The 24,260-nt window shown below is 37.6% G+C and overlaps 1 protein-coding gene across 3 annotated transcripts in view; it reads right to left on the minus strand.

Moving 5' to 3' along the window:
• Positions 1–7,827: 7,827 nt before the first annotated feature.
• Positions 7,828–24,260, minus strand: part of LOC127808054 (uncharacterized) — a 42,528-nt gene continuing 26,095 nt past the window's right edge. For all 3 annotated transcript variants that reach the window (XM_052346386.1, XM_052346384.1, XM_052346385.1), the window contains 2 exons: positions 9,403–9,534; positions 7,828–8,387 (listed from right to left, as the gene is read on the minus strand). In XM_052346386.1, coding sequence (XP_052202346.1) covers positions 8,265–8,387; positions 9,403–9,534 — 255 coding nt within the window. In that variant the 3' untranslated portion in view covers positions 7,828–8,264. The remainder of the gene's footprint in view (positions 8,388–9,402; positions 9,535–24,260) is intronic.

Raw genomic sequence — 24,260 nt, forward strand, 5'->3', positions numbered from 1 at the left:
GATTACCATTATTATTGCTCAAAATCATGGGCCAACTATGGAGTCTAGAGGATGTTTCAAGTGCATTTAGCTCAACAATCAAATAGAATCCAACATAAGAAAGGCCCAAGCCCAAGCTCAAGCCCAACACAAGGAAGGCCCAAGCCCAAGCTCAAGCCCAACATAAAGAAGGCCCAAGCCCAAAAATATGAAAAGCCCAAGTCCCACAAATAGGATGACATCATCGCTTACATCATGGGATAGGATAACATCATCGCTTACATCATGGTTGAGATGACATCATCGCTTACATCATGGGTTAGGATGACATCATCGCTTACATCATGGGTTGGAATGACATCATTGCTTACATCATCAATTAGATATTTTGTATTATTAAATTATATAATTAAGTGGTTTCCATTACATCTTTTAGCCTATAAATAGAGCACTTAGGTGCACTTGTAAGGGAGGATTATTCTTGAATGAAATTTTAGTTGTTTTAATTGCTCTTGTTCTCTCTTATTTTCTCTTGCAAATCTTACTTCTTCTCTTTCTTATTTAAATTCTTATGTCATTTACTGTTACTTTATTATCCACCGCCTAAATGGTCGGTTAATTTCTGCCCTTAAATTCTTGCAATTTCAATTATTATCTTTCAATTATATACTGCCTATATGGTCGGTCAAAATAGTCTTTCAATTATTGTCTTTAAATTATATACCGCCTATATGGTCGGTTAAAAAAAGTGTCTTTTAAATACTGTCTTTTAATTCCTGTCATTTAAATTCCTGCCAATTAACTTTTAAATGGAAATGAGTAGCTAATCCTAATCTTGGGTTAAGGCGAGGACAGTGGCCAATGTTCTTGAATCTCAAAGATAAGCCAAACCTCAATGAATGCAAGATTTATCTGAGTTAAACTCGAGTTGAGTGTGTAAATGATTTTGTGAGTTTGGATTGGGTCATCATCCTAACTTAGAACTCTCATGCCATGTATGAGAGTTGCTAGAATTGGAGATGAGATATACCCAAGCTCAGACGATCAAATCATAGTCTGTAGTATAATACAATTTACAGTGACATCTTAACCTAGAACCATCGTATCATGTATGAGGGTTGCTTAGCTGAGACTCATTCGTATCTTGAATTATAACTCTCAAATGATCCTCTGTTTATTTCAGATTAATGTTGCTGTTTAAATTACTATAAGAGATTTATTAGGCAATGGTTCTGAACTCGCCTCAACCCAAGACCTTTTTAATATTCCAAAAAAAAACCTTTTCACAATCAAGAAAACTTAGCTCTCTTTGGATAAATCAACCCGAATGACCCATTCTTTTGTTAAATAAACCTCCCAATGAATCGACCCGAACTTGTCCGAAATTTATATTTGTGCTACAACTACACTCACACACTGGTGAGTTTAATCCTCCTCACCATTTCAACACTGAACATCCAAACTAATTAAGGCTATTTAAATTGTAGGGTGAGGAGTGCAGCCATCTACCTAGTATCAATTCTCTGTACTCAAGATTTTAATCGACTAAGATTTACTTGTTAATTTAGTATCCTTTTTAGTCGTGTAACATAGTTGTTAATCGAGTAATATTCTAAGGCAATATATGTACTCAAAAAATTAATCAACTAAGATTGGTTCTTTAATCGAGTAACATCTTGCTCAGTCAAGTAACATATTTCTAAATCAAGTAATTATCATTGAATACAAATATACTCAAGGAATTAATTGACTAAGAGTTATTATTTAATAAGGTAACATCTTATTTTAGTTGAGTAATTCAATTCCTTAATTGAGTAATAATTCGTGGACATAATGGTACTTAAAGTTTTAATTAACTAAGAGAATTTTTTAATCAAGTAAAGAAGTTCTTTAGTCGAGTATCATAAATCATATAATCAAGTAATATATTGAAGCAACAAGGTAGTTAAAAAGTTAATCAACTAAGAAATGTCTAAAGAAAATTGTTAGCATAAGAGTGAGGTGAATTAAGCAAACCTAAAAATTAAGAATTTAAACTTGCAAAAAGTAAAGAATTGAAAGAATACATTACACAGCTTTTATAGTGGTTCAATCCCACTACCTACGTCCACTACTTTGGTTCCTCACTAATATTTTTTCAACCAACTTACTATGTAGTTGTTAATGGGATCAACTATAACCTCTTTTACACAGCTTTTCAAAGGATCAACTAAAACCTTTACAAATGACTTTTCTGGGATCAAGTACAACCACAAATAACTAACAAGAAGCTAAGGTTTAAAACACTTAAGGTGTGTTTGATTGCATTACCTAGAATTTAATTCTAGGTAATATTGCCTAGAAAACAAAAACCATCTCACCCCCTTAGAAAATGAATTATATGGAAAGAAGCTTTAAATAGTTGTACCATACATATTTTTCCATGAAAAAATTAAGAGTGTTTGATTGTTTTCCATAGAAAATGTATAATAATTACATATTTTCCATAGAAAATGTGTGCAATCAAACACACTCTTAAAGAAGCTTACAATGAGGCTCACAAAAATGAAAAGGCTTTCTAAAATTCAGAGATTGAAAGGATAAGAAATTAACACTCACTCTCTATTTTTACACTAAGTAGAAGATGTATACAGTGAATTCTCTTTTGAACTCAAGAATGGCTTAGAGAATGTTCAAGTTGGCTTGTATGAGTGTCTAATTGTATTCTCGTCCATCTCTTGGCTATTATTGAGCGATAGAAAGGACCGGAACAATTTACCCCAATTGGATTACACGAACTTCCCAAAGGGTCACCCATCTTTGAGCTTCCCCAGCTTAAACACGCTTAACCCGGGAGTTCTTTGCCTATATTCATCCCAAAAAGGATCCGGCTGGTATTGTTTCATTCCTTACTTATCCTCGATATATACCTACCCTTCTCTGGGCTCTTGGATATTACAGTTAGATAACGTAAGATTTCAAGGATATATTTTTTTTTCCAACATAAACTCAACATAAATTGTTCCTCGACAATCCCGTTACACCTTCTCAGCATACCAAAGTAAGAATCAATAAGTTAAGATAGGTAAATCATCATAAATGCGAAAACTAGATTATAACCTCAAATGGTACATAACCGAACTCATCTTATTCATAACATGAAAAGTCGTACTTATCGTTTAACATGACATCATCAAAATACACATCATAATTGAAAGACAGGCTACAAACTATCTACTAATCGCCGTCAATCCTTGGCAATTCCTTTCCCCTTAAGGCCACTGCCTTCACTTGGTACGTTTGAATATTCTAGGGACAAATTCCAAATAAGATGTTGAATCATCTAACTAAGAGTTTAAAAATCTTTTCATGAATGTATGCAATATATGAAACAAAATCGACATAACCCGACAAGCCCCAGCCTAAGAGAATCCCACACAGCGCTTAACCCAACCTTGGGGAAAGAGCAATCTCTCTAAGGACAACATCACCACACTAACACATTGGCAGAGCACAGTCCTAACTTAAGAGGGGCAAAGTCAACGCATCTCCCCGACACCTCGAGAACAATCATTACCACTCCTAGCCCAGGAAGGTCAACATCAACGCAAGAACCCGGCTCACCACAATCACGTCAGGGATTACGTTCCCACTCAAAAGTATTCCGAAAACATTACCCATTCCCAACCCATATCCCACATGGACAACCAGTCGCCCTAATATAACTTCCATGGCCAGACAGCTCGACACAAAACCCTAGACGGCCATCCCGGCATGCACACCTGCACGAGATACCCTTATACGTTATTCCGACGGCACCCTTGGGGAATTACGATTACAATATCCGAACAACATCCCAGGCTGACATCCCATATGAACAACACAAACACATGACAATGCCACATACCACAACTTGATGCATCATATAAAATAATATTTCATGTACAAAATTTATAGCACAAAATTCAATGCACATGCATAAAATATTTTGGGACGAACCTCCCACATGAACACAACCATAACAGATTCAACCATTCACATGCAACAAAACCCTTTTGCATGAAATCAAATCAAGTTTAGGTAGAATCAAAACAAGTATTTAGGATAGAACTACTCACCTTGAATGAAACTCAAAACACCTCAAATCTTGTGCCTAACCTCAATTTTCATGCAACTCCTCAAGTTTTTTAACCAAACCACCCCCCTTACACGCCCTCACACACTGCCCAAGTGCTCTACGCGTGTGATGCCTCGCGTATGCTTTAAAAGCCCCCTATCCACTAAACCCGAAGCACTCTCATCTAACACGAATTTATCACAACTTTAATGAGAAAACCCTTGGCCATGAACACCCTATTTATAGGCTTTAAAACTTGGCCACCAAGTAAGTCACAATATATTACAATATTTCTTAATTATTTCAAATCTTTTCCAAATTATTCAAGATATTCCAATCATTTCAAATCTTCTCCAATCATTTCAAATTTTCTAAAATATTCTCTAATCATTTCAAATCTTCTAAAATTTTCTACAATCATTCTTATCCTAATCAAATCTTTATTCCAATCAAATCAAATCTTATCAAATCTTATCCTTAAAGTCATCACGGGGCTTCATTTTTATCCTTAAGATTTGATTGAAATCTCCAATCAAATCAAATCAAATCTTTATCCCAATCAAATCTTATCCTTAAAGTTATCATGAGACTTCATTTATATCTTTAAAATTATGCTTCATCTTTATTTCTAAAGTCATCATGAAATTTCATCATTATCTTTAAAGTCATCATGGGGCTTCATCTTATCTCTAAAGTTATTATGGGATTTTATCCTTAATCTCCCAATGCCCCTAGGAAAAAAGGTTTCAAGAATTACACTTTGGCCCAAACTTTTTAGGTAATTGCACTTATGCCCCTGGAGAAATGATTAATTACGCTAATACCCCTGGTTTTTAGGTAAATTGTACTTTTCCCCGAACTTTAATATTTATGATTTCGCCCTTATTTCAGAAACCCCCCTTTTATCTCAAGACTTTCATAATCCTTTAAAATGTCCTCTTTCCTCAAATATTTGAATCTAAGATCAAATTTCTTTTGACATGTAAAATTGTCTCTCGAAATGCTTATCAATACTGTATCGTTTTTCTTTGACACCTAGGGTCTGAGACACTGCCTGCAGTCGATCCGATCACTCAAGACCGTGATAGTGTACCCTATAGCCCTAATCTTTCAAAAATTTCACTTACACCCTACGTGGAATTACATTTATAACTTCAAGAATTTCCTAAGTGTTACAATTTATATGTTTATTTTGATAAATTTTTAAATGAATTTTGTATCTATACTTTATTTTTGTACTTACTTTCACTTTAAATGGAATTAATTAAGACCCGTTAGAAATCCATTTAAAGCTGAGTTAAGTTGATTTTTTTTCTTTTTTTCCTATCAAAAGGGAAAGCAAGGAAATGGACATAGAGGGAGGTGGATGGTGTGGTTGATCACCTGTGTATATACACACTACTCAATGCCCGTGCTATGGATGTAGGGATGGACACAATCAGATTAATCCCAACAAAATTTGTAACTGCACGTTACAATTGAGTGAAATGGACACACATTAATATAATTTCGGTTTAGAAAATAGTAAAATCAATTGAGAGGATCAAGATAGATAGATAGATAGATAGATATAGAAACGATCAGTACGTGTGTGTGGGTCACACACACGAGTCATGAAGAGAACACGAAAAAGCTAGATCTCTGTGGATTTTGATGGTCCTCTTCAAGTGATATGTATAGTGACAGCTAATCTGCTGCTGACGACGAGCATGTATAGTACGTAGTAGGAAGAATCCATCCATGCCATGATGCTATTGAAGTGATGGATGCTATTGCTGGCTGGCTAACTAGCTAGCTGCTCAAGATACATACATTTTCGTAATTGGAATGATGGGTACACAGATCTATACATCTCTGCATATATATATATACATTAATATATCCGAGAGAGAGAGGGCTTAAGTCTTGTGCTTTGTTAATTTTTGCTTCATTCGTAACCTGGCATATGAATTAAGGAGGCACATAGAGGAAGTGTATTTGAAAAATAAAAAAGGGGAAAGAAAGTGAGAAACCTCGACTGATTTCATTCTGAGTGTCCAAAGGTACGGTGGGAAAATGACATCCCCATAGCTGATTGCTCCATCAAAGGAGAAAGAGATATATGCCTTCCCTTTGCTCGTCATTATCATCATCATCAGATCAAACTCATTATTACCTTCATACATACATACATACATACATACATGTATGTAACCCCTAAGGCATGCAGCCACGCACAAACGCTTATTTTAAAGCTGTGGTGGAGGTGAAAAATTCAGTTGATATTATTATGAGACAAACTCATCGATGCCCCCAAGCTTCCCCAATCCCCACCAATGGGGGTGGGGGGCCACCGAATTCCAGCTGGAAGGGATTTAAAAAAGAAACAAAAATCAGAGAAAAAAGAGATCGAATTATTGGGGGCAGTGTTGGTGTGTGTGTGTGTTTGATACAACTCAAACTGGGGAATCCCCATGTATTCTCATCTGATGGGCCTCGAAATTGAAATTGGAATTTGAATGGATTTTGACAGCTCTTCCAGCCTCCACTTTCAACTGCTCACAGAGTCAAAATTGTAGGCTCATCGAACCTTCAATCATTTTATTCCCCTCCAATCACATTTCACTGTTTCTGATTTTTGTTCCTTTTTTTTATTATTTATTTATTCTCAAAGTACATGATCCTAATAACAATAGTTGTTTTCCTTAACGTGAGTTGAGTTGAGTTGAGTTGTACGATAAATAATAAATTAGTTTCTCTTTCTTATCTTAGTTGGGATCAATTACATCAATAATAATTACTTAATTTTATATTCTGTTATTGGTCATTAGACTTTTAAATATTACATGTTAATTATTAATATTTCAAAACTGTTACTGCTTAATTACTAAATTTTAAAATATTACATATTAGTCATTAATATTTCAAAATCATTTCTCACCTGTCACTCGTTAATCACTGAATTTTAAATTAACGAGTGATAATAAGAAATAATTTTAAAATATTAATGATTAACAGATAATATTTTAAAATTCAGTAACTAAATAATAACATATTTAAAATATCAATGACTAATAGATAATATTTTAAAATTTAATGACTAAATAATAATAGAAAATAAAAGTTAAGTAATTATTGATGTATTTAATCCTCTCAAAATGTGTGCAATAGCAAGTAACTTAGCTCTTCTTCTTTTTTTGCTTTTTTGTTTTTTATTGTGGCACTAAGTCGTCCATTTGATATGGTAGTGACACTACTAAATTATAAACATGCCTGTCTTTGCTTTTTGCAAATTAAGAGCAAGAGGATTGGGGTTAAACAATTGGCAAGAACACAAAATTAGGGTTTTGTCTTGATGCATGTAAAGGAAATTAGGGGTCAAATTGGATGGTCAGGCCAACAGTTCAGACGCCCATGTTATGAAAAAATCCAAAAATGAAGTATTATTACTTTTCTAGAGGGACCAACACAGAGAAAGAAATAAAGAAAGAAAAAAAAAAAAAAGAAAGAGTAGATGCTTTAACAACTCATCTTGCATCGACTTTGACGACAGTCACAACATGCAGCTGATAGAAACGTTTGCCGCTTCCACGAAGCGAAGCTTTATTTGTTAAACTTCAGTAATAATAATAATTATAAATCAAACATAATTTTGAAACGAATTCAATCCCAGCATTAGCAATGATCTCAGACAGCAGATGCCACTGGCCTTTTCATAAAAAGGAGACAACAATCACAATCACAATCACAATCACGTGCCTTAATAAACAGCATAAACAAATCTTAAAACCAATTAACTGAATCATTAGGAGCCATCATATCCATCATTTCAGATACATGTATATACATACATATATATATATATATATAAAGCTAATTCAATCACTCCAGTTGTTCTCCAAAGTTTGAAATCACAACATTATTGGACCAGCTGGAGATAATAATAGCGACAACAAATTTATTTTGACTATCATCTTGACAAGTACAGGAATCTTAGAATCAATGTGAAAATCTCAGCATTTCCAAGTAGTAAAGCTGGGGAACTGAAATACCATGCAGATCCACCAACTGAGCATTTATAAAACCCTCTAATTTCACCCACCAAAACTCAATCACTGTACTGAGCAAAAAATAAAATAATTGCCCTAAAGAATGGTGGTACCATTACTTTTGATTCTATGAATTTTAGTTTATGTGATAAAAGAGAACTTTAGATCCTTTGGCTGTAAGTGTTATCAGGAACAGGGAGTTCTGGTCCATATACCACACGACACCGGTCATGAAATGATCCGACAAGTCGAGAGACTACCTCCCTGAAAAACATGGATGCCATCTGTCAAAACAACACGAAGGCAGAATATGTTAAAAGCTTCCATCCATACTGCATTGCAAAGCAGCAAACTCCAGTTCTAAAACTGAAGCTGGAAACATAAGTTGCATTAAGTAACAAACAGGTAAGCATTAAGCTAAAAGACATACGAGGAAATATATGCTTCATTAATTTCTGGATCTAAAGTTGGAATAAAACGATAAATTTCCAGCAAAGAAGAGAAAGATCCGAAGGTAAATTAATTGGATATGTTCAGCATTCTCTCCTAAGCTCTTACCATCATTTTGCAGGCACATGCCACACAACCAAACAATGCAAATCACAGAATAACTTGGTATGTATGTTATTGGAAGTTCACTCATTAAGTAAACCACAAAGGATCTTCCTTTTCTCTTAAAAACTGCAGTCATCTCTTGAATTTGGCTAGTAAAATGGAGGAACCAGATGAACGAATGCAAAAGGGCATAGGGATGGTCATTTTTGTACACCAGGAGGCTGTTTCCACAGAAAAAAAGGCAGTGAAGATAGAATTATGAGAGCAGAATTTAGAATACTGTGAATCAGTAAGAAGAGAGCCACAGCAATTGAACTTTTAGGGAGGTATGATGCAATGGTTTTGGGGTGTCTTAACAGTGGTGCAAACCAAGCTGATACATTGTTATTGCAATTTAGTGATTCCTTCCATTGAAAAAATTCAAGGAACGCCACTTTTCAGCAAGGCTCCAAGAATTGATTTCCCTTCAACTCCATAATTAAGTTGTCATTACAGCTAGATATAGATAGCATCAAAAGTAAAATGAGGACGGATTGAGCTTCTTCACATATACACCATATAATGAATAAAAAAAAAAGGCCCCCAATAACTTGCTTCCTAAGCACACTAGCAACAACCAAATGGGATCATACATGACATGGTTCAAATTTTATAAGCTATCCTCTTCTTAAGCTACATGCGATAAAGTGCAGTTCTGAAGTTCTCGGACTAGATAATACAATCAAATATGCCAAAGATCATTACCTGCCGATAGAGTGGAGACTGGAATTTAAAGTCCACCAAGAAATAAAGGTTGCAAGTCCCTGGATTAGGCCCCGGATTGAATTCCCAAATGTTTATTAGATGATCAAAAAGATTACTTTCAGAAACAGATGTCTGGAATAAAAATAGAAAACAAGATAGATATATCAGGAGCAGTATTAGCAAACTCTAGATGTTAATCTCAAAAAATTATACTAATAAACCAATGCAAATAACAAGCACAACATGAAAAGACCTATTTATCTGTCACATAGATTAAATCAGGACTGTAGGAAATGGAGACTTGATAGACCCCAAAACAAAAGCACAAAAGTTGCATGAACAAGAAGAAGAATTAATTTAATGTATTGAACATTCATGTAACAACCTTGTATACTGAGATACAGGCTTGGTACGTTGTTGTATTGAACATATACAGGCTCTGACAAAGGTGCACAACAATCGCATTTTGCAAAATAACTACTAAAGAAGGTTGTCTCCCCATTCCAAGTTTTCCTGGAATATCAGCTTAGTGAAAACATCAGAAAAAGGTACGCTTCTTCCCAGAACTTAATACCTATTCAAATATTGGATATTGATATCTAACTGGCTCTTTTATGCTTCATAACAACAGTATGGCATTCTAATTAAACATATCAGTTATAGATTTTAGAATATAGGCAATGGAATCTAGAAATTATTTAAAATCACACATTAGGAAGCCTGGGAATACTTTCAAATTCCTTTTTTTTTAATAGAGAAACCTACAAAGAGGTGGTGAAACCAATACAAGAGGAAAAATAAAAGGGAAAAAACCCACCCTTGAGCAACATAAATGCGTCCCAATTGCGAAAGGCTCCCTACTTTGGAAGGGCCAAGGAAGGCCATACTTAATACAGCCTGCCTTTTTTTTTTTTTCCCCTTTCTCTCTCTCTTGGAGGAAGGCTGTAGTAAGTATGACCTTCAAGTCACAAAGGAGAAACCTTACCTCTACTACTAAAGCTCACCCTAACACAGGCTCAACACCTAAAGAAAAAAGAAAAGAATCGGAGAAGAAACAAGAATCTCCATATACAAGGGGAAAAAAAGCCAGGGAGTGAGAATTGTTCTTCACACAATAACTAAGACTTTCTACACCAACAAAAGTTCCATAATTCCTTTCGCAGCAAGTATGCCATATGGAACAAAAAGGAAGCCACATCCAAAAAAAATATATGCCCATGCAACATAAGTGCAGATCAGAATTTATCCTATAAATTAAAACTTAAAAGAATGTCATTAAGATCATTTCTTGACATAACTAGCAATTATCTATTTCTCATATCTCTATCCATTGAGGTTATCTCGAATCAATTGTTTAAAACAAATAAAAATTACTGAAGATATTACCAAAGCAAGATGGTTAAAATCAGTGTTCTAAAAGGCGTTAGGCACTAGTCGGGCGCCAGGCTGGGGCCTAGCACCTAGGGCGCCTAGGTGGAACCTAGGCGGAGCCTAGGAAAACTGCTATTTTTTTTTTTGTTTTTTAAACTTTGTGATGTAATTTGATATTATTTTCAATTAAATCAAAGTTGAAAAGCATTAATAATGCAACATAAACCAATAATACAACGATAATGGAATGACAAGTGAAATATAGAATTAAGCATGAGCAAACAAATTGTTATAGCCAAATATCAATAGTGGATAAACAACATTTTAATTTAGTCATACAATCAATACTATAAGCAAGTGGATTTCTTGGAAATATTATAGAATATATATAATTAATAATAAAAACTAAATATAAATCTAATAATTATATATAAATAGAAAATAAAAATAAAATAAAATAAAATAAAACAAAAATCAGAAACCGAAACGCAGCAAATGCCCCAATAACCACACACAGAGAGAGAGAGAGAGAGGTTACGACGAAGTGAAGCTTGTCGCGGCAGAGATGGAGCTCGACGGCGAGGACCTGGGGGGGGCGCCAGCGACGACGACGCTGAGGCAACGAGGACGCGACGAATAAGAGGCGGTGACGATGAAGCTTGGCAGCGAGTATGGAGCTAGACGCAGCGACAGCGGTGAGCTACTGGCAGGCGATGAAGCTTGGCGGCGTTGAGGTGAGAAGAGAGTGAGGGGGAGACACTGAGAGGTTCGATTTAATGATTTAGCAAAAAAAACCTTAAAAATGACTGATATTTAAAGCCAACGAATTGGGAGCCTAGGCGCCCAAGCCGGCCGATTACTCGGCCCGACGCCTAGGAGGCTCGACTAGGGCAATTTCGGGGCGGCCAACGGCCGCTTAGGCCAATTTTTAGAACACTGGTTAAAATGGATAAGCATTTCCAATGTTTTATGCAACCATAAAATCCCTTTAAAGCTAAAAGTAAAGTCTTATTGGACAGGTATAAAATCACCTTTCTTATTGTTAGTTTTATAGTGTTGTACATAGTTATTTGCTTTCTTAAGTTGTAGAGCTGTATATATATACCTAACACATGAATAAAATATTCTACAGTTTCATCTTTTCCTCAAAACATGGTATAAGAGCCACTAATGCTACAAAACCCTAAGCCTAATCCTTAGTCAATCACTGTTACCACCATCCACTACCGGTCCCTAACTCTAATCCTTATTTATTATTTAGTTGCCGCCACTGCCACTGCCGCTGCTGCTGCCATCCACTACCAATCACACATCTTTCTACACCCAGTCATGCACAACACTTCTCTCTCTCCGCTGCCATCAGTCCCTGTTAGAAAACAAGAAGATTCCTTCCTAATATTGTTTGTATCGTGTATTATGCTGACTGATTGTCTTTTCTGATTGTATTTTATTGTATTTTACAGTTGTAAGTGTTTCCTTTCATGTACATATTTCCTAAGCTAGTTTAAGAAACAATCTAATTAGGAATCTTCCTAATTAGATTTAGGGAACTGCCTAATTAGGAATCTTCCTAATTGGATGTTTATTCTTTTTTTCAACATTGTATCAGAGCCTTAGGTTCTATCCTTGAAATAAGGTCTACCTCAGTCGATTGTAGCCGAAACCTTCTTTGATCCAATCTTCTTTCATAAACTTGAGTCATGACCGAGACCATAGAATCTGATAGCACCATAGAATCTGATAGCACCGATGATGTCCCTTCCTCAGGCAATTCCAGTAGTTGTGTGATTACCGGTGTTGAATTACAAAATATCCAAGCAACCTACCAGTTAAATGGAAAACATTACCTCAAGTGGCCCCAACTAATTAGGATGTCCTAGAAAGGCAAGAGAAAGTTGAGCCACTTGCTTGGAACCAAGCCTAAGGAGAGTGATCCTGCATACGCTTCTTGGGATGAGGAGGACTCACTGGTAATGTCTTGGCTCTAGATCTCAATGATTCCAAAAATCAGTAACATGGTGATGTTTCTTACCATAGCTAAGGAGATTCAAGAAGTTGTGAAGATTGTTGGAGGAAGCTAATGTCACAGCTGGTCCATGACAATGGTCGACCTTCTAATTCTGATTGAATTAGAAGGCTTAAGAACAGAACAAGAACAGAGGGATAGAAGGAGACGAAGACATTAGAGAAAGAGAGAAGAGAGAGTTTGTGAAAGAGAGAGATTTTGAATTCAATTCATTGATACCTCTCCAAGATAGCCTTAGAGAGAATATATACTTAGCCGTGGCAAGATAGGTCCGCTGTAGCAGATCCTACTCCCTCATTCGTTGCAACCAACCTTTTTGTCTTTTCCTAGCCACTACACGTGGGACCTAGAGGCTAACTAATTCCCAACAGAAAATGACAGCAAGAAAGCTAACAATTACAGCAGAAAAAGAAATAACCAAAAGTTACAACAATAGGAAATTAAAGATAGGTAAATGGGATTCCTCTCGTGGCAGCTAAGGAGTCTCAGTTAGCAGTCTCATGCAGATAAGGAGTCCAAATAGAAAAGATAAATTTTAAAGTTATCCTAATTATTGTTGGATTAGATCTGTAAAATAGATAACAACGGGTTGTATTCTACTTCTATAAAATAGGAAAATTGTTAGGAGAAAAATCAGGAGTTTTTATAGCAGATTTTTTAGGAGAAGTTTTAGGATTTTTGTGTGTATATATTTTCCCTAATTCTTCTACCTAGTTTCTTCATGGTATCAGAGCTAAGTTTTTGTGCCACCCAATAGCTAGAGTTCTATATCAAAAAGGACTCTTAGGCTCACGCAATGGCTGAGATTCCAACAGCAAACGAGACCTCAACCACCAATTCTCTTCTGATTCCAATTACTCCTCTTGATAGTCATTCACTTCAGATTACTCTACACAAGCTAAATGAACCAATTTTCGAGAGTGGTCACAATCAATCATGCTGGTAGTTCGAGGGAAAGGTAAAACAGGCTATCTAACTGGAGATATTGCAAAACCGAGCAACGAGTCAGCAACTTATGGAATATGGGAAGCTAAGAAAGCTATGGTTATCGCTTGGCTGGTAAACTCTATGGAACCCAAGATTGGAAGAACTTATTCTACGAAACAACTAGTAAGATTTGGAAGGCTATCGAGGAGATTTACTCAAATCTTGAAAACACAGCCCAAAGTTTTCAAGTCCACACTATCATGTCCTCGAGTACTCTATAGTGATAGCAAATCACCTATTAGCATTGTAAACAACCATGTGCAGCACGAACGAATGAAGCATGTCAGAATCAACAGGCATTTCGTCAAGCAAGAGATGGAAGAAAGAGACAAAAGACTCACTTATGTCTCTACAGAAGATTAAGAAGCAGATATCCTAACTAAAGCCATGCAAAAATAAGGTTTTGAAGCTCTTAGAGGCAAGTTGGGAATGATTGACGTCTATTCCTTAGCTTGAGAGAGAGTGTTGGAGGAAACTAAGGAGTCTCGGTTAGCAGTCTCGTGGAGATAAGGAGTCAGATAAATCTTGAAGTTATCCTAATTATTGTTGGATTAGATCTGTAAAATAGATAACAAAGGGTTATATTCTACGCCTATGAAATAGGAGAATTGTTAGGAGAAAAATCAAGAGTTTTTGTAGCAGATTTTTTAGGAGAAGTTTTAGGATTTTTGTGTATATATATTGTCCAGATCAATGAAATTAGTGTGTAATGTTTTCCCTAATTCTTCTAGCTAGTTTCTTCAAACATCACCTATTCTAAGGTAAATGATGTTGCTCAAATCTATGAAATTAAGACTAAGGTAGCAGCCGCTAAACAAGAGACTCAGTCTATAACCGAGTACGCAAACTTACTACAAATCTTGTGGCAAGAATTAGATCACTATCAGTGTATCCAAATGAAGTGAAGTGAAGCCATCCAAAAGAGGTTTGTGGAGAGGGAGAGAACCTGTAGGACTCAATGTAGAGTATGATGCAATTAGGGTCCAAATCCTTGGCAAGAGGTGATTTGCCTTCTTTAAATGAGGCAATATCAATAGTGCGTGCAGAGGAAGGCAAAAGGGGGGTAATGTTGGAGACAAATCCTATGGAGAGTTCAGACCTGTTAATTTTGAAAGGCCTTGGCCAGAAGAGATTAGCAAGAGAAGAGAGGAAGGCTTCAGACTCAGCTAAAACCACAAACAAGGATAATCTGTGGTCCACGAACTGCAAGAAGCTCAAACACACTATTAACAAATGCTGGAAGCTTCATGGTAAACCAGGTAAAGAAGGACAACCAAAAGGACAGGCCTATGCAATCAATAGCCAATAGAGTACAGAAGGAAAAGCTCCAGATCAGGCTGATTCAATGGAGCTAAATAAGGAGCAAATAGAGAAATCAAGGAGTTTGCTAGGAACTCTTGAAAAGGGGCTAGGGGCAGGTACTTCTAACTTGGCATTCACAGGTATTACTTCCACTTTATTTAATTTACATGCTTCAGATTTAGCCTTAGAAAATACTTGGATCCTTGACTTCAGGGCTACAGACAATATGACCCCTTCCTCTACCAAATTTTTGTCCTACAAACCATGCCCTAATACAAGGAAAATTGTGTTGGCCAATAGATCCTTAACAACCGAAGCTGGTTAAGGGGATATACTCATTAACAGCCATCTAACCCTAAGAGATGTCCTACATGTCCCTAAACTTTTCACTAATCTAGTTTCCATTCAAAAATTAACCCATGATGCTAACTATCTTGCCATCTTCTATCCTTCCTTTTATGAATTTCAAAAAAATGACTCGAGGAAGATGATTGGGCATGCTAGGGTAAAGGATGGTCTCTATCACCTTGAAGATCTTAGTGGATAGATTGAAAAAAGACAGTTGTTCCCTATATCACTTTTAGTTAAACCTAATAAGGATGTACTTTGACTTCATCATTTTTGTCTAGAACACCCATCTTTTAAAGTTCCTCAGTTTATGTTTCCCTCTTTGTTCAAGAGATTAGATGCTAGGGACTTCCAATGTGATGTGAGTGAACTTACCAAACATAAAAGGGTTTCATTCCTTCCATAGTTATCAAAGGCGCGCCTAGGCGCGCGCCTAGGCGCGAGGCGCCTTAAGGCGCCAGTTTGGCGCCTCGCCTTGGCCAAGGCGAGGCGGTTTTGGCGAGGCTCTCGCCTTGCGCGCCTAGGCGCTGGGGCGTGAGGCGCGCCTAGGCGTGCCTCATGAAACTGAGGTTTTCTACTTAAATCTTGCAGCCCAATCGCGCTTGCCTCTCCTCCCGACTGCATCCAGCCGCGCTTGCCTCTCCTCTCCAGCTCGCTGCTCGCTCCTCACTCCTCCCGACTATAGCATCTACCGTGCTTGCCTCTCCTCCCAACTCGCTGCTCGCTGGCCCTCGCTGCTCGCTCGCCCTCCCTGCTCACTCGCCCTCGCCCGATCTTCCATTCTTCCTCTTCCTCTCTAGCCCTAGCCGCGCGGCTGCGCCTGCCTCCTCTCTTCCTCTTCTCTCCAGCTCGCCCTCGCCCGATCTTCTTCTTCCTCTCCTCTCCAGCTGCGACCCCCTCCTCTCTTTCTCTCCAGCCCCAGCCCGATCCTCCTCTTCCTCTCTGCCGCGCCTGCCTCCTCTCTTCCTCTCCTCTCCAGCTCGCTGCTTGCTCGATCTTCCTCTCCAGTCTCCAGCCGCACCCTTTCTTCTATTCTCCTCTACTGAGTCTGCCCACGCCACGGTCTTCTCCTCTCTTCCTCGCCTCTTCTCATATGCTCTTGAGCTCTTCAAGTTGAAGCTGCTAAGGCCCTAAAGCTGCCGCCGCTGCTGCCCACATCTTCTCCTATATTCATAATTTCATATTGTAAGTTCTTTAGTTGTATTTTATTTGTTTATTTCTTGCATTTTTGCTTAATTTATTTTGCTGGCAGCTGGTTGCTGAAATTTGCTTTTAAGTCTTTATAATTTATTTCTATAATTAGGAGAATTTTGATGAAATTGGAACTGTGTTGCAACAGCCCAATAAATGTCGTCAACCACTTCCAAAACGGACCCGGCATGGAATTATTTTAAAGCTGATCCTAATGATAGAAATACCACCACATGTAAATTTTGTCGTAAAGTAACAAAAGGTGGTATATTTCGGGCGAAACAACATCTTGTGGGCGGTTTTAGGAATACTAAAGCTTGTCCAAAATGTCCTCCATCAGTAAAAGAAGAGATTGGAGAGTACATGCAAAAGATGAAAAATAACAGGGATGAGCTAAATATAGCATCGTTAGATGATGATATTCAATTTGGTGAAGGGTATGATGATGATGATGATGAGCCGCTGCCTCAAAGTAGAAAAAGACCCAATGTATCTACCGGAAGTGGAAGCAGTACTGGTAGTATTGGTAGTGTTAAAGGGCCAACACAAAAGGGTCCACTTGATGTTTTTTTTAAAGACCCAGAAGTTAATGTGTTGAAAAGCAAGGGCAAAGGAAAGCAAACAAGGTTGGGTGAGCATGATTTTGCAAAAAAAAAGTTAAGAGCTCGAGTTTGTAGAAGCTTTGCACGATGGATGTATGATGCAGGCATTCCATTCAATGCAGTGACATATGACAGTTTTAAAGTATTTATAGAAGTAGTTGGTCAGTATGGTCCGGGTGTGAAGCCGCCTAGTTACCATGAAGTCAGGGTTCCTCTTCTCAAACAAGAGGTGGAAGTCACTCGTGAAATGATGAAAGATCATGAAGAGGCGTGGGCCAAATATGGATGTTCCATTTTGTCAGATGGCTGGAAAGACAAGAGGGAAAGGACATTGATTAACTTTTTAGTCAATTCTCCTAAAGGAAGTATGTTCTTGGAGTCTGTTGATGGTTCTAGCTATTCAAAGACTGGGAAAAAGATGTTTCAATTATTAAGTAAATGTGTGGAAAAGATTGGAGTAAGAAATGTGGTGCAAGTGGTCACCGATAGTGCTTCAAACAATGTTTTAGCAGGTATGAAATTTATTTTTGTAATTTGTATTATGTTTATAAATAGAACAATTTGAATATTCATTAGATATTTATTATTTACTAATATCTTGTTAATTTCACTCTAAATAATAACAGGAAGATTTTTGGAGGCAAAATATCCTACGTTGTTTTGGACACCATGTGCAGCGCACTGTTTGGATTTAATGTTGGAAGATATTTTCAAGTTGCCTAATATGAAGAAGACATTTGAGAGAGCTGTTATGGTGAATAGCTATATCTATACTCGTTCGGGTCTAGTAAACATGCTTAGAAGGTTTACTGACAAGAAAGAGTTGTTGAGGCCTGCAAAAACACGGTTTGCAACTGCCTTTATCACTTTGGGTAGGATGCATAGTCTGAAAAGCAACCTTAGAAGGATGTTTACCTCCGAGGAGTGGATGACAAGCAAGTGGGTAAAAGAAGCGGGGGCTAAAAAGGTTGTAGAAGTGATTTTGATGCCTTCATTTTGGAACAATGTTGTATTTGCTTTAAAGGTGGCTGGTCCATTGGTGCGTGTATTGCGCTTAGTGGATGGTGAGAAGAAACCTACTATGGGATACATATATGAGGCCATGGATAGGGCCAAAGAAGCGATTGCTAACTCTTTTAATGGGGATGAAAAGAAGTATGCACCCATTTTTCAGATTATTGATAATCGATGGGATGTTCAGCTTCATCGCCCCTTGCACGCAGCTGGTTGGTACTTGAACCCAGAATATTTCTACAAGGCTGAACATATAGATCCAGAGATCATGAATGGCTTATATGAATGCATTAGAAAGTTAAATCCAGATATAAAGGTTCAAGACCAAATTGATGCTGAGCTTTCGATGTATAACAATGCAGATGGGTTCTTTGGAAACTATATGGCTATTAGAAAGAGAGCTGAGAAATCACCAGGTACATATATATATTACATTATATATATAATCATTCTAGATAATAGATAATAACTAACCCATGAATTTTATTGGACAGCTGAATAGTGGGCTTCATATGGAATGTCAACACCCACATTGCAAAAATTTGCAATTAAAATTCTTAGCTTGACTTGTAGTTCATCTGGGTGTGAACGTAATTGAAGTGTGTTTGAAAATGTAAGTGCATTGTACATATACACTTACAATTTTTATTAGTAGTTGGTTTATTTCATGTAACTTATTCTTAGTATGTTTTTGCATAAATTGTTGCAGCTTCATACTAAACGGAGAAACAAGCTTGATCAACTTCGTTTAAACGACTTGGTGTTTGTGAAATACAATAGAGCATTGAGGCGTCGATATCAAATGCGTGATACCATTGACCCTATCATATTGACTGACATTGATGAAAGCAATGAATGGTTGACTGGAAAACTTGATGAGGAGAATGATAAAGATGATGAAACTGTTTTTCCAGATGACATTGGGGATGGGTTGACATGGAGTAATGTTGCTGCGGCTGCAGGAGTTGGAGAGCCTAGTTATCAATTTAGAACTAAACAAACTCGATCACAAATGGGATCAACTTCGGCTTCGACTTCAAAGCGGCGAGTAACTCAAGAGATTGAAGAGGAGGAAAGTGAGGCAGGGATCGAAGATGATGAAGACTTGGAAGAGGGAGAAGAATTGAGAGATGAAGAAGAAGATGAAGGGGTGATTGAAGGGGATGATGAAGATATTGACCTTGATGTTGATGATCTCCTTGATGATGATTGATTAAAAAACTTTTTTATATTGATTGTGGACTTGTAATGTTTATGTGTTTGTTTAGAACTTTGCATTATAATTGGTACTTGGTAAAGTTTAAGACTTTAAGTTTGAACTTTGATGATGTTTCTAGTTTAGAATTTGCATGATGAATGAATTAACTTTGATGTTGTTAGTTTATAGAATTTGAAGATAATGAATCATGAATGATATGAATGTGTTATTATTGATAATTTGATAGTTGTTTATGATTTTACAAGATTTTGAGTTTTTTTCCTAAAAGGTGCGCCTCGCTTCGCAAAGGCGCGCCTTGCCTCGTGCGCCTCGCGCCTCAGGCTCCAGGACCTTTTGCGCCTCGCTGCGCCTCGCGCCTTTCAGAACTATGATTCCTTCTTAATAATAATAGAAGTTCACTTCCTTTTGATCTAATTCATAGAGACATTTGAGGTCCCTCTCCAGTTCCTAATCTATTAGGAGCTAGGTGGTTTGTGTTGTTTGTTGATGACTATACACGTGTGGTTTGACTTTATCTTTAAAAGACTAAATCAAAAGTGTGCACCATATTTCCCAATTTTTGCATCATGATTAAAACTCAGTTTGGAGCTAAAATTAAAAGGGTCAAGACAAATAATACTAAAGATTTTTTTAATCAAACTTTATCCAATTTTCTTCCAATATAAGGGTATGATCCATGAATCTTCTTGTGTCTACATCCCTCAGCAAAATGGGGTAGCTAAGAGGAAAAAATGGCATTGCTAGTTGTTTCAAAGGCTTTGCTTTTTCACAATAATGTTCCAAAACATTATTAGAGAGAAGCTGCCTTGACAGTAATTTATCTCATTAACAGACCACCCTCTAGAAGTCTTGGCTCCAACAATCCTATGAAATTTATCTTTATGTCATGGCTTATGTCATTAGGAATAGCTTATGTCATGACCCATTAAGCTTTAGTATATAGAGGTGTACAATCTATTGTTGAGTGAGGAATTTATTTCCTTCAACTACGGTTTCTCTCTCTCAAGTTCTTTGATTCAACATGGTATTACAACCTACACTAAGCAAACCATAGTTGCAGCTCCCGCTGCCACCCATTGCCGTCATTCCGACCAACGTCGTTCTTCCGTCTTCTCATTAACAACCGACAAGCCATTCAAGCCTCATCACACATGGACCGACAGCATCTCGTCGTTTCTTCTCCGATCTGTTAGATCTCAACTGACAACCAACTCCGATCTGTCAAATCCCGTAGCCACCGTAGCCGGTATCCAACGCTGACTTCTCAAAATCACAACCGTGTCTCAAATCTCATTCATCTACCGTCGGTTTCTCAAAATGACCATCGACACCAGCCTTCATCGATCTCCTCTGTCGACAGATTTGCAATCACCAACCGACCGTTGCCTTCCTCGTGCTTGGCCACCATCGTTCCAACTTCCTTGTCGGTTGTTTGTCCTTTTCCTGCCCGTGCTTCCTCATCAGCCATTTGCCTCTTCGTCTCCTTGTCTCGCCAGATCTACCTCTCCGTCACTCTCTGGCTACATCTCTCTGTCGCCGACTCCTCCATAACCACTGCCAGCCTTTGTGAGTGGCTTCTCCAACTACCGCAGTTCAGATTCGGCCTTCAATCCTTCAGATCCAACCATCATTTCTCAAATCCAACCTTCTTCCTAACTAGCCCAGATCTCACTCCAACCTTGGTATCTCAAATCTAGTTTCAGATCTCATCATCTACTTGCAACCCCTCGCCGTTGATCTATCCCTCCAACGCCGTAGTTGGCCCGTTCTTTCCGTCGTCAGGCTGCCTCTTCTCTATTAGCGTCCTCTCATTAGTCAATCAACAGCCTCTCTTCAACGTCGGAGCATCACCATTGTCGGCACGACCTCAGATCTCGCGCCTGTTTCACCTTCCAACGCGACTCTCAGATCTCATTGCCTCTTCTTCGGATTTTGTGCATCGCACAGATCTCGCATCGCCACTGCATCACCAATCTATCATCGTCGCCGCCATCGTTGCCTCCTTCCTTGCAGCCGTCTTCTACAGCAACACCCCCACACCCCCTCAAATAAACTACATTTGTAACAAGCTTGACACATATGATATATATGTTCTAGCTTGAGGGAGAGGGTGAGATTTATCTTTATGCCATAGCTTATGTCATGGCTTATGTCATGACCCATTAAGTATTAGTATAAATAGGTGTACAATCTATTGTTTGAGTGAGGAATTTATTTCCTCCAACTAGGGTTTTTCTCTCTCAAGTTCTCTAATTCAACGAGACCCATTCAGTTTCTTTCTAAAACTTTTCCAAACTTCATGCCATCTGATGGACTTGGTCCTAAAGTATTTAGTTGTGTGAGTTTTGTTCATAATCACTCACCTAATAGAAGTAAATTGGATCCTAGAGCCCACAAATGCATCTTTGTTGGGTATTCTTCCACTCAAAAGGGTTATAAATGTTTTCATCCTCCATCCAAACATTTTTTTGTCTCAATTAATGTAAGTTTTGTGGAGGAAAGTCCATATTTTAGTAATTCTTATCCTCAAGGGGACACTGAATTCTTGGAAGAAAAGAATAGGGAACTGTTTCTTCCTATTCTTCCTTCTTCTTCCTCTAATCATTCTTTATCTTATCCAAAGGATATCCCACAGGATTCTGTAAATGTGGTACACAGGAAAAATCTCCAACCTTCTTCTAGTCTACTAAAGGTGTATTCAAGGAGAAAGATCTCAGTTCCTAAACCTATGCCTGCTAAATCATCTTAACCAAGCCCAAAATCCTGTAGTCCCAATTCTGAACCTACTTCATCACCTATTCAGCCAATACTACCCCTTAATCCAACCATATCAAAGCCTAACTCGATTGCCTATGCTCAGCCTGAACTTGAATTTAATGACCTAGACATTCCTATTGCCCTCAAGAAGGGAAACCAGACCTACACTAAACATCCTCTCCATCTGTTCATGACCTACTCCCACGTATCTCCTGCCCATAAAACCTTCTTAACCAACCAGAATACCATTCCTATCCCAAAGACCTTGTCTGAAGCATTAAGTAATGAAAATTGGAAGGATGACATGATGGTTGAGATGGCAGCCCTTAAGAAGAACCAAACTTGGGAGTTGGTTAAGTTGCCAAAGGGGAAGCAACCCGTAGGGTGTAAATGGGTGTTTACAATAAAATACAAGTCTAATGGGTTTTTAGAAAGGTACAAGGCTAAGTTGGAGGCTAAGGGGTATACCCAAACCTATGGGGTAAATTACCTTGAAACTTTTGCCCCTGTAGCAAAAAAGAATACTGTCAAGGTGTTGTTGTCCTTGATAGTTAATTATGACTGGCCATTACATCAATTTGATGTAAAGAATGCTTTTCTACATGGGGAGTTAGAAGGAGAGATTTATATGGAAGTTTCCCCTAGATTTGAGCTATAAACCAAAGAGGAGAATGTTGTATGCAGATTGAAAAAGGCCCTCTATAGGTTGAAACAATCACCAAGAGCCTGATTTGGAAGGTTTACCAAGGTTATGCTTCGGTTAGGTTACAAGTGAAGTCAAGGTGACCACACTTTATTTATTCATCATTCAGTTTCAAGAAGGATGACAGCACTGTTAGTGTATGTTGATAATATTATTGTTACCGGTGATGACAAATAAGGAATGGAACAATTAAAGGGGTGTTTGACAAGAGAATTTGAGATCAAGAAGTTAGGAAAATTGAAATACTTTATGGGCATAGAAGTAGCTCGGTCTAAGAAATGAATATTTATTTCTCAACACCAATATGTGATAGACCTTTTGACTGAAACCGGTATGCTTGGAAGCAGGGCACTTGATACACCTATTAAACCAAACCACAGAATTGGTGTGGATTCTGAAGCAAGAACAGTGGAAAAGGGATCATATCAACGGCTAGTAGGGAGACTTATTTATTTGTCTCATACTCGGCCAGACATTGCTCATGCAATGAGTGTGGCCAACCAATTTATGCATGAACCTAAGGAAAGTCATCTAAAGGTTGTATACAAGATTCTTCACTATCTTAAAGGCAATCCAGGTAAGGGTATTCTATTTAAAAAGAGAGGAGAATTATCATTGGAAGCATACACAGATGTTGATTATACAGGGTCCTTTGTGGAGAAGAAGTCCCCTTCAGGTTATTTCACGTTCTTAGGTGGAAATCTTGTCACTTGGAGACGCAAAAAACAAAATGTGGTGACTAGGTCTAGTGCTGAAGCTGAATTCAGATTTATGGCCCTAGGTAATTGTGAACTATATGGTTGAAATTATTCTAACAGACTTGAAAATCTAGTGGTTAGCTCTCTATTGTGGCAAGAAGTCAACCATAAGCATAGCCCATAACCCGATTCAACATAATAGGACAAAGCATGTTGAGATAAATAGGCACTTCATTAAGGAGAAACTTGAGAGCGGACTGACCTATACTCCCTTTGTTCCTACAGGAGGGCAGTTGACGGATGTATTGACTAAAGGCTTACCAGGTCATGTATATCACAAGATATTGAGCAAGATGAGAATGCATGATATACACTTACCATCTTGAGAGGAAGTGTTAGAAAACGAGTAGATTCCTTCCTAATATTGTTTGTATCGCGTATTATGCTGACTGATTGTCTTTTCTGATTTGATTGTATTTTACAGCTATAAGTGTTTTCTCTTTTGCACATATTTCCTAAGCTAGTTTAGGAAACTATCTAATTAGGAATCTTCCTAATTAGATTTAGGAAATTGCCTATAAGAATGATAGGCATGTATATATGCTGAAGTTTTTTCTCAGAATGAATAAGATTGGATGTT

This window comes from Diospyros lotus, chromosome 8, assembly GCF_014633365.1.
Source record: "Diospyros lotus cultivar Yz01 chromosome 8, ASM1463336v1, whole genome shotgun sequence".
In the NCBI taxonomy this organism is placed as follows: domain Eukaryota; kingdom Viridiplantae; phylum Streptophyta; class Magnoliopsida; order Ericales; family Ebenaceae; genus Diospyros; species Diospyros lotus.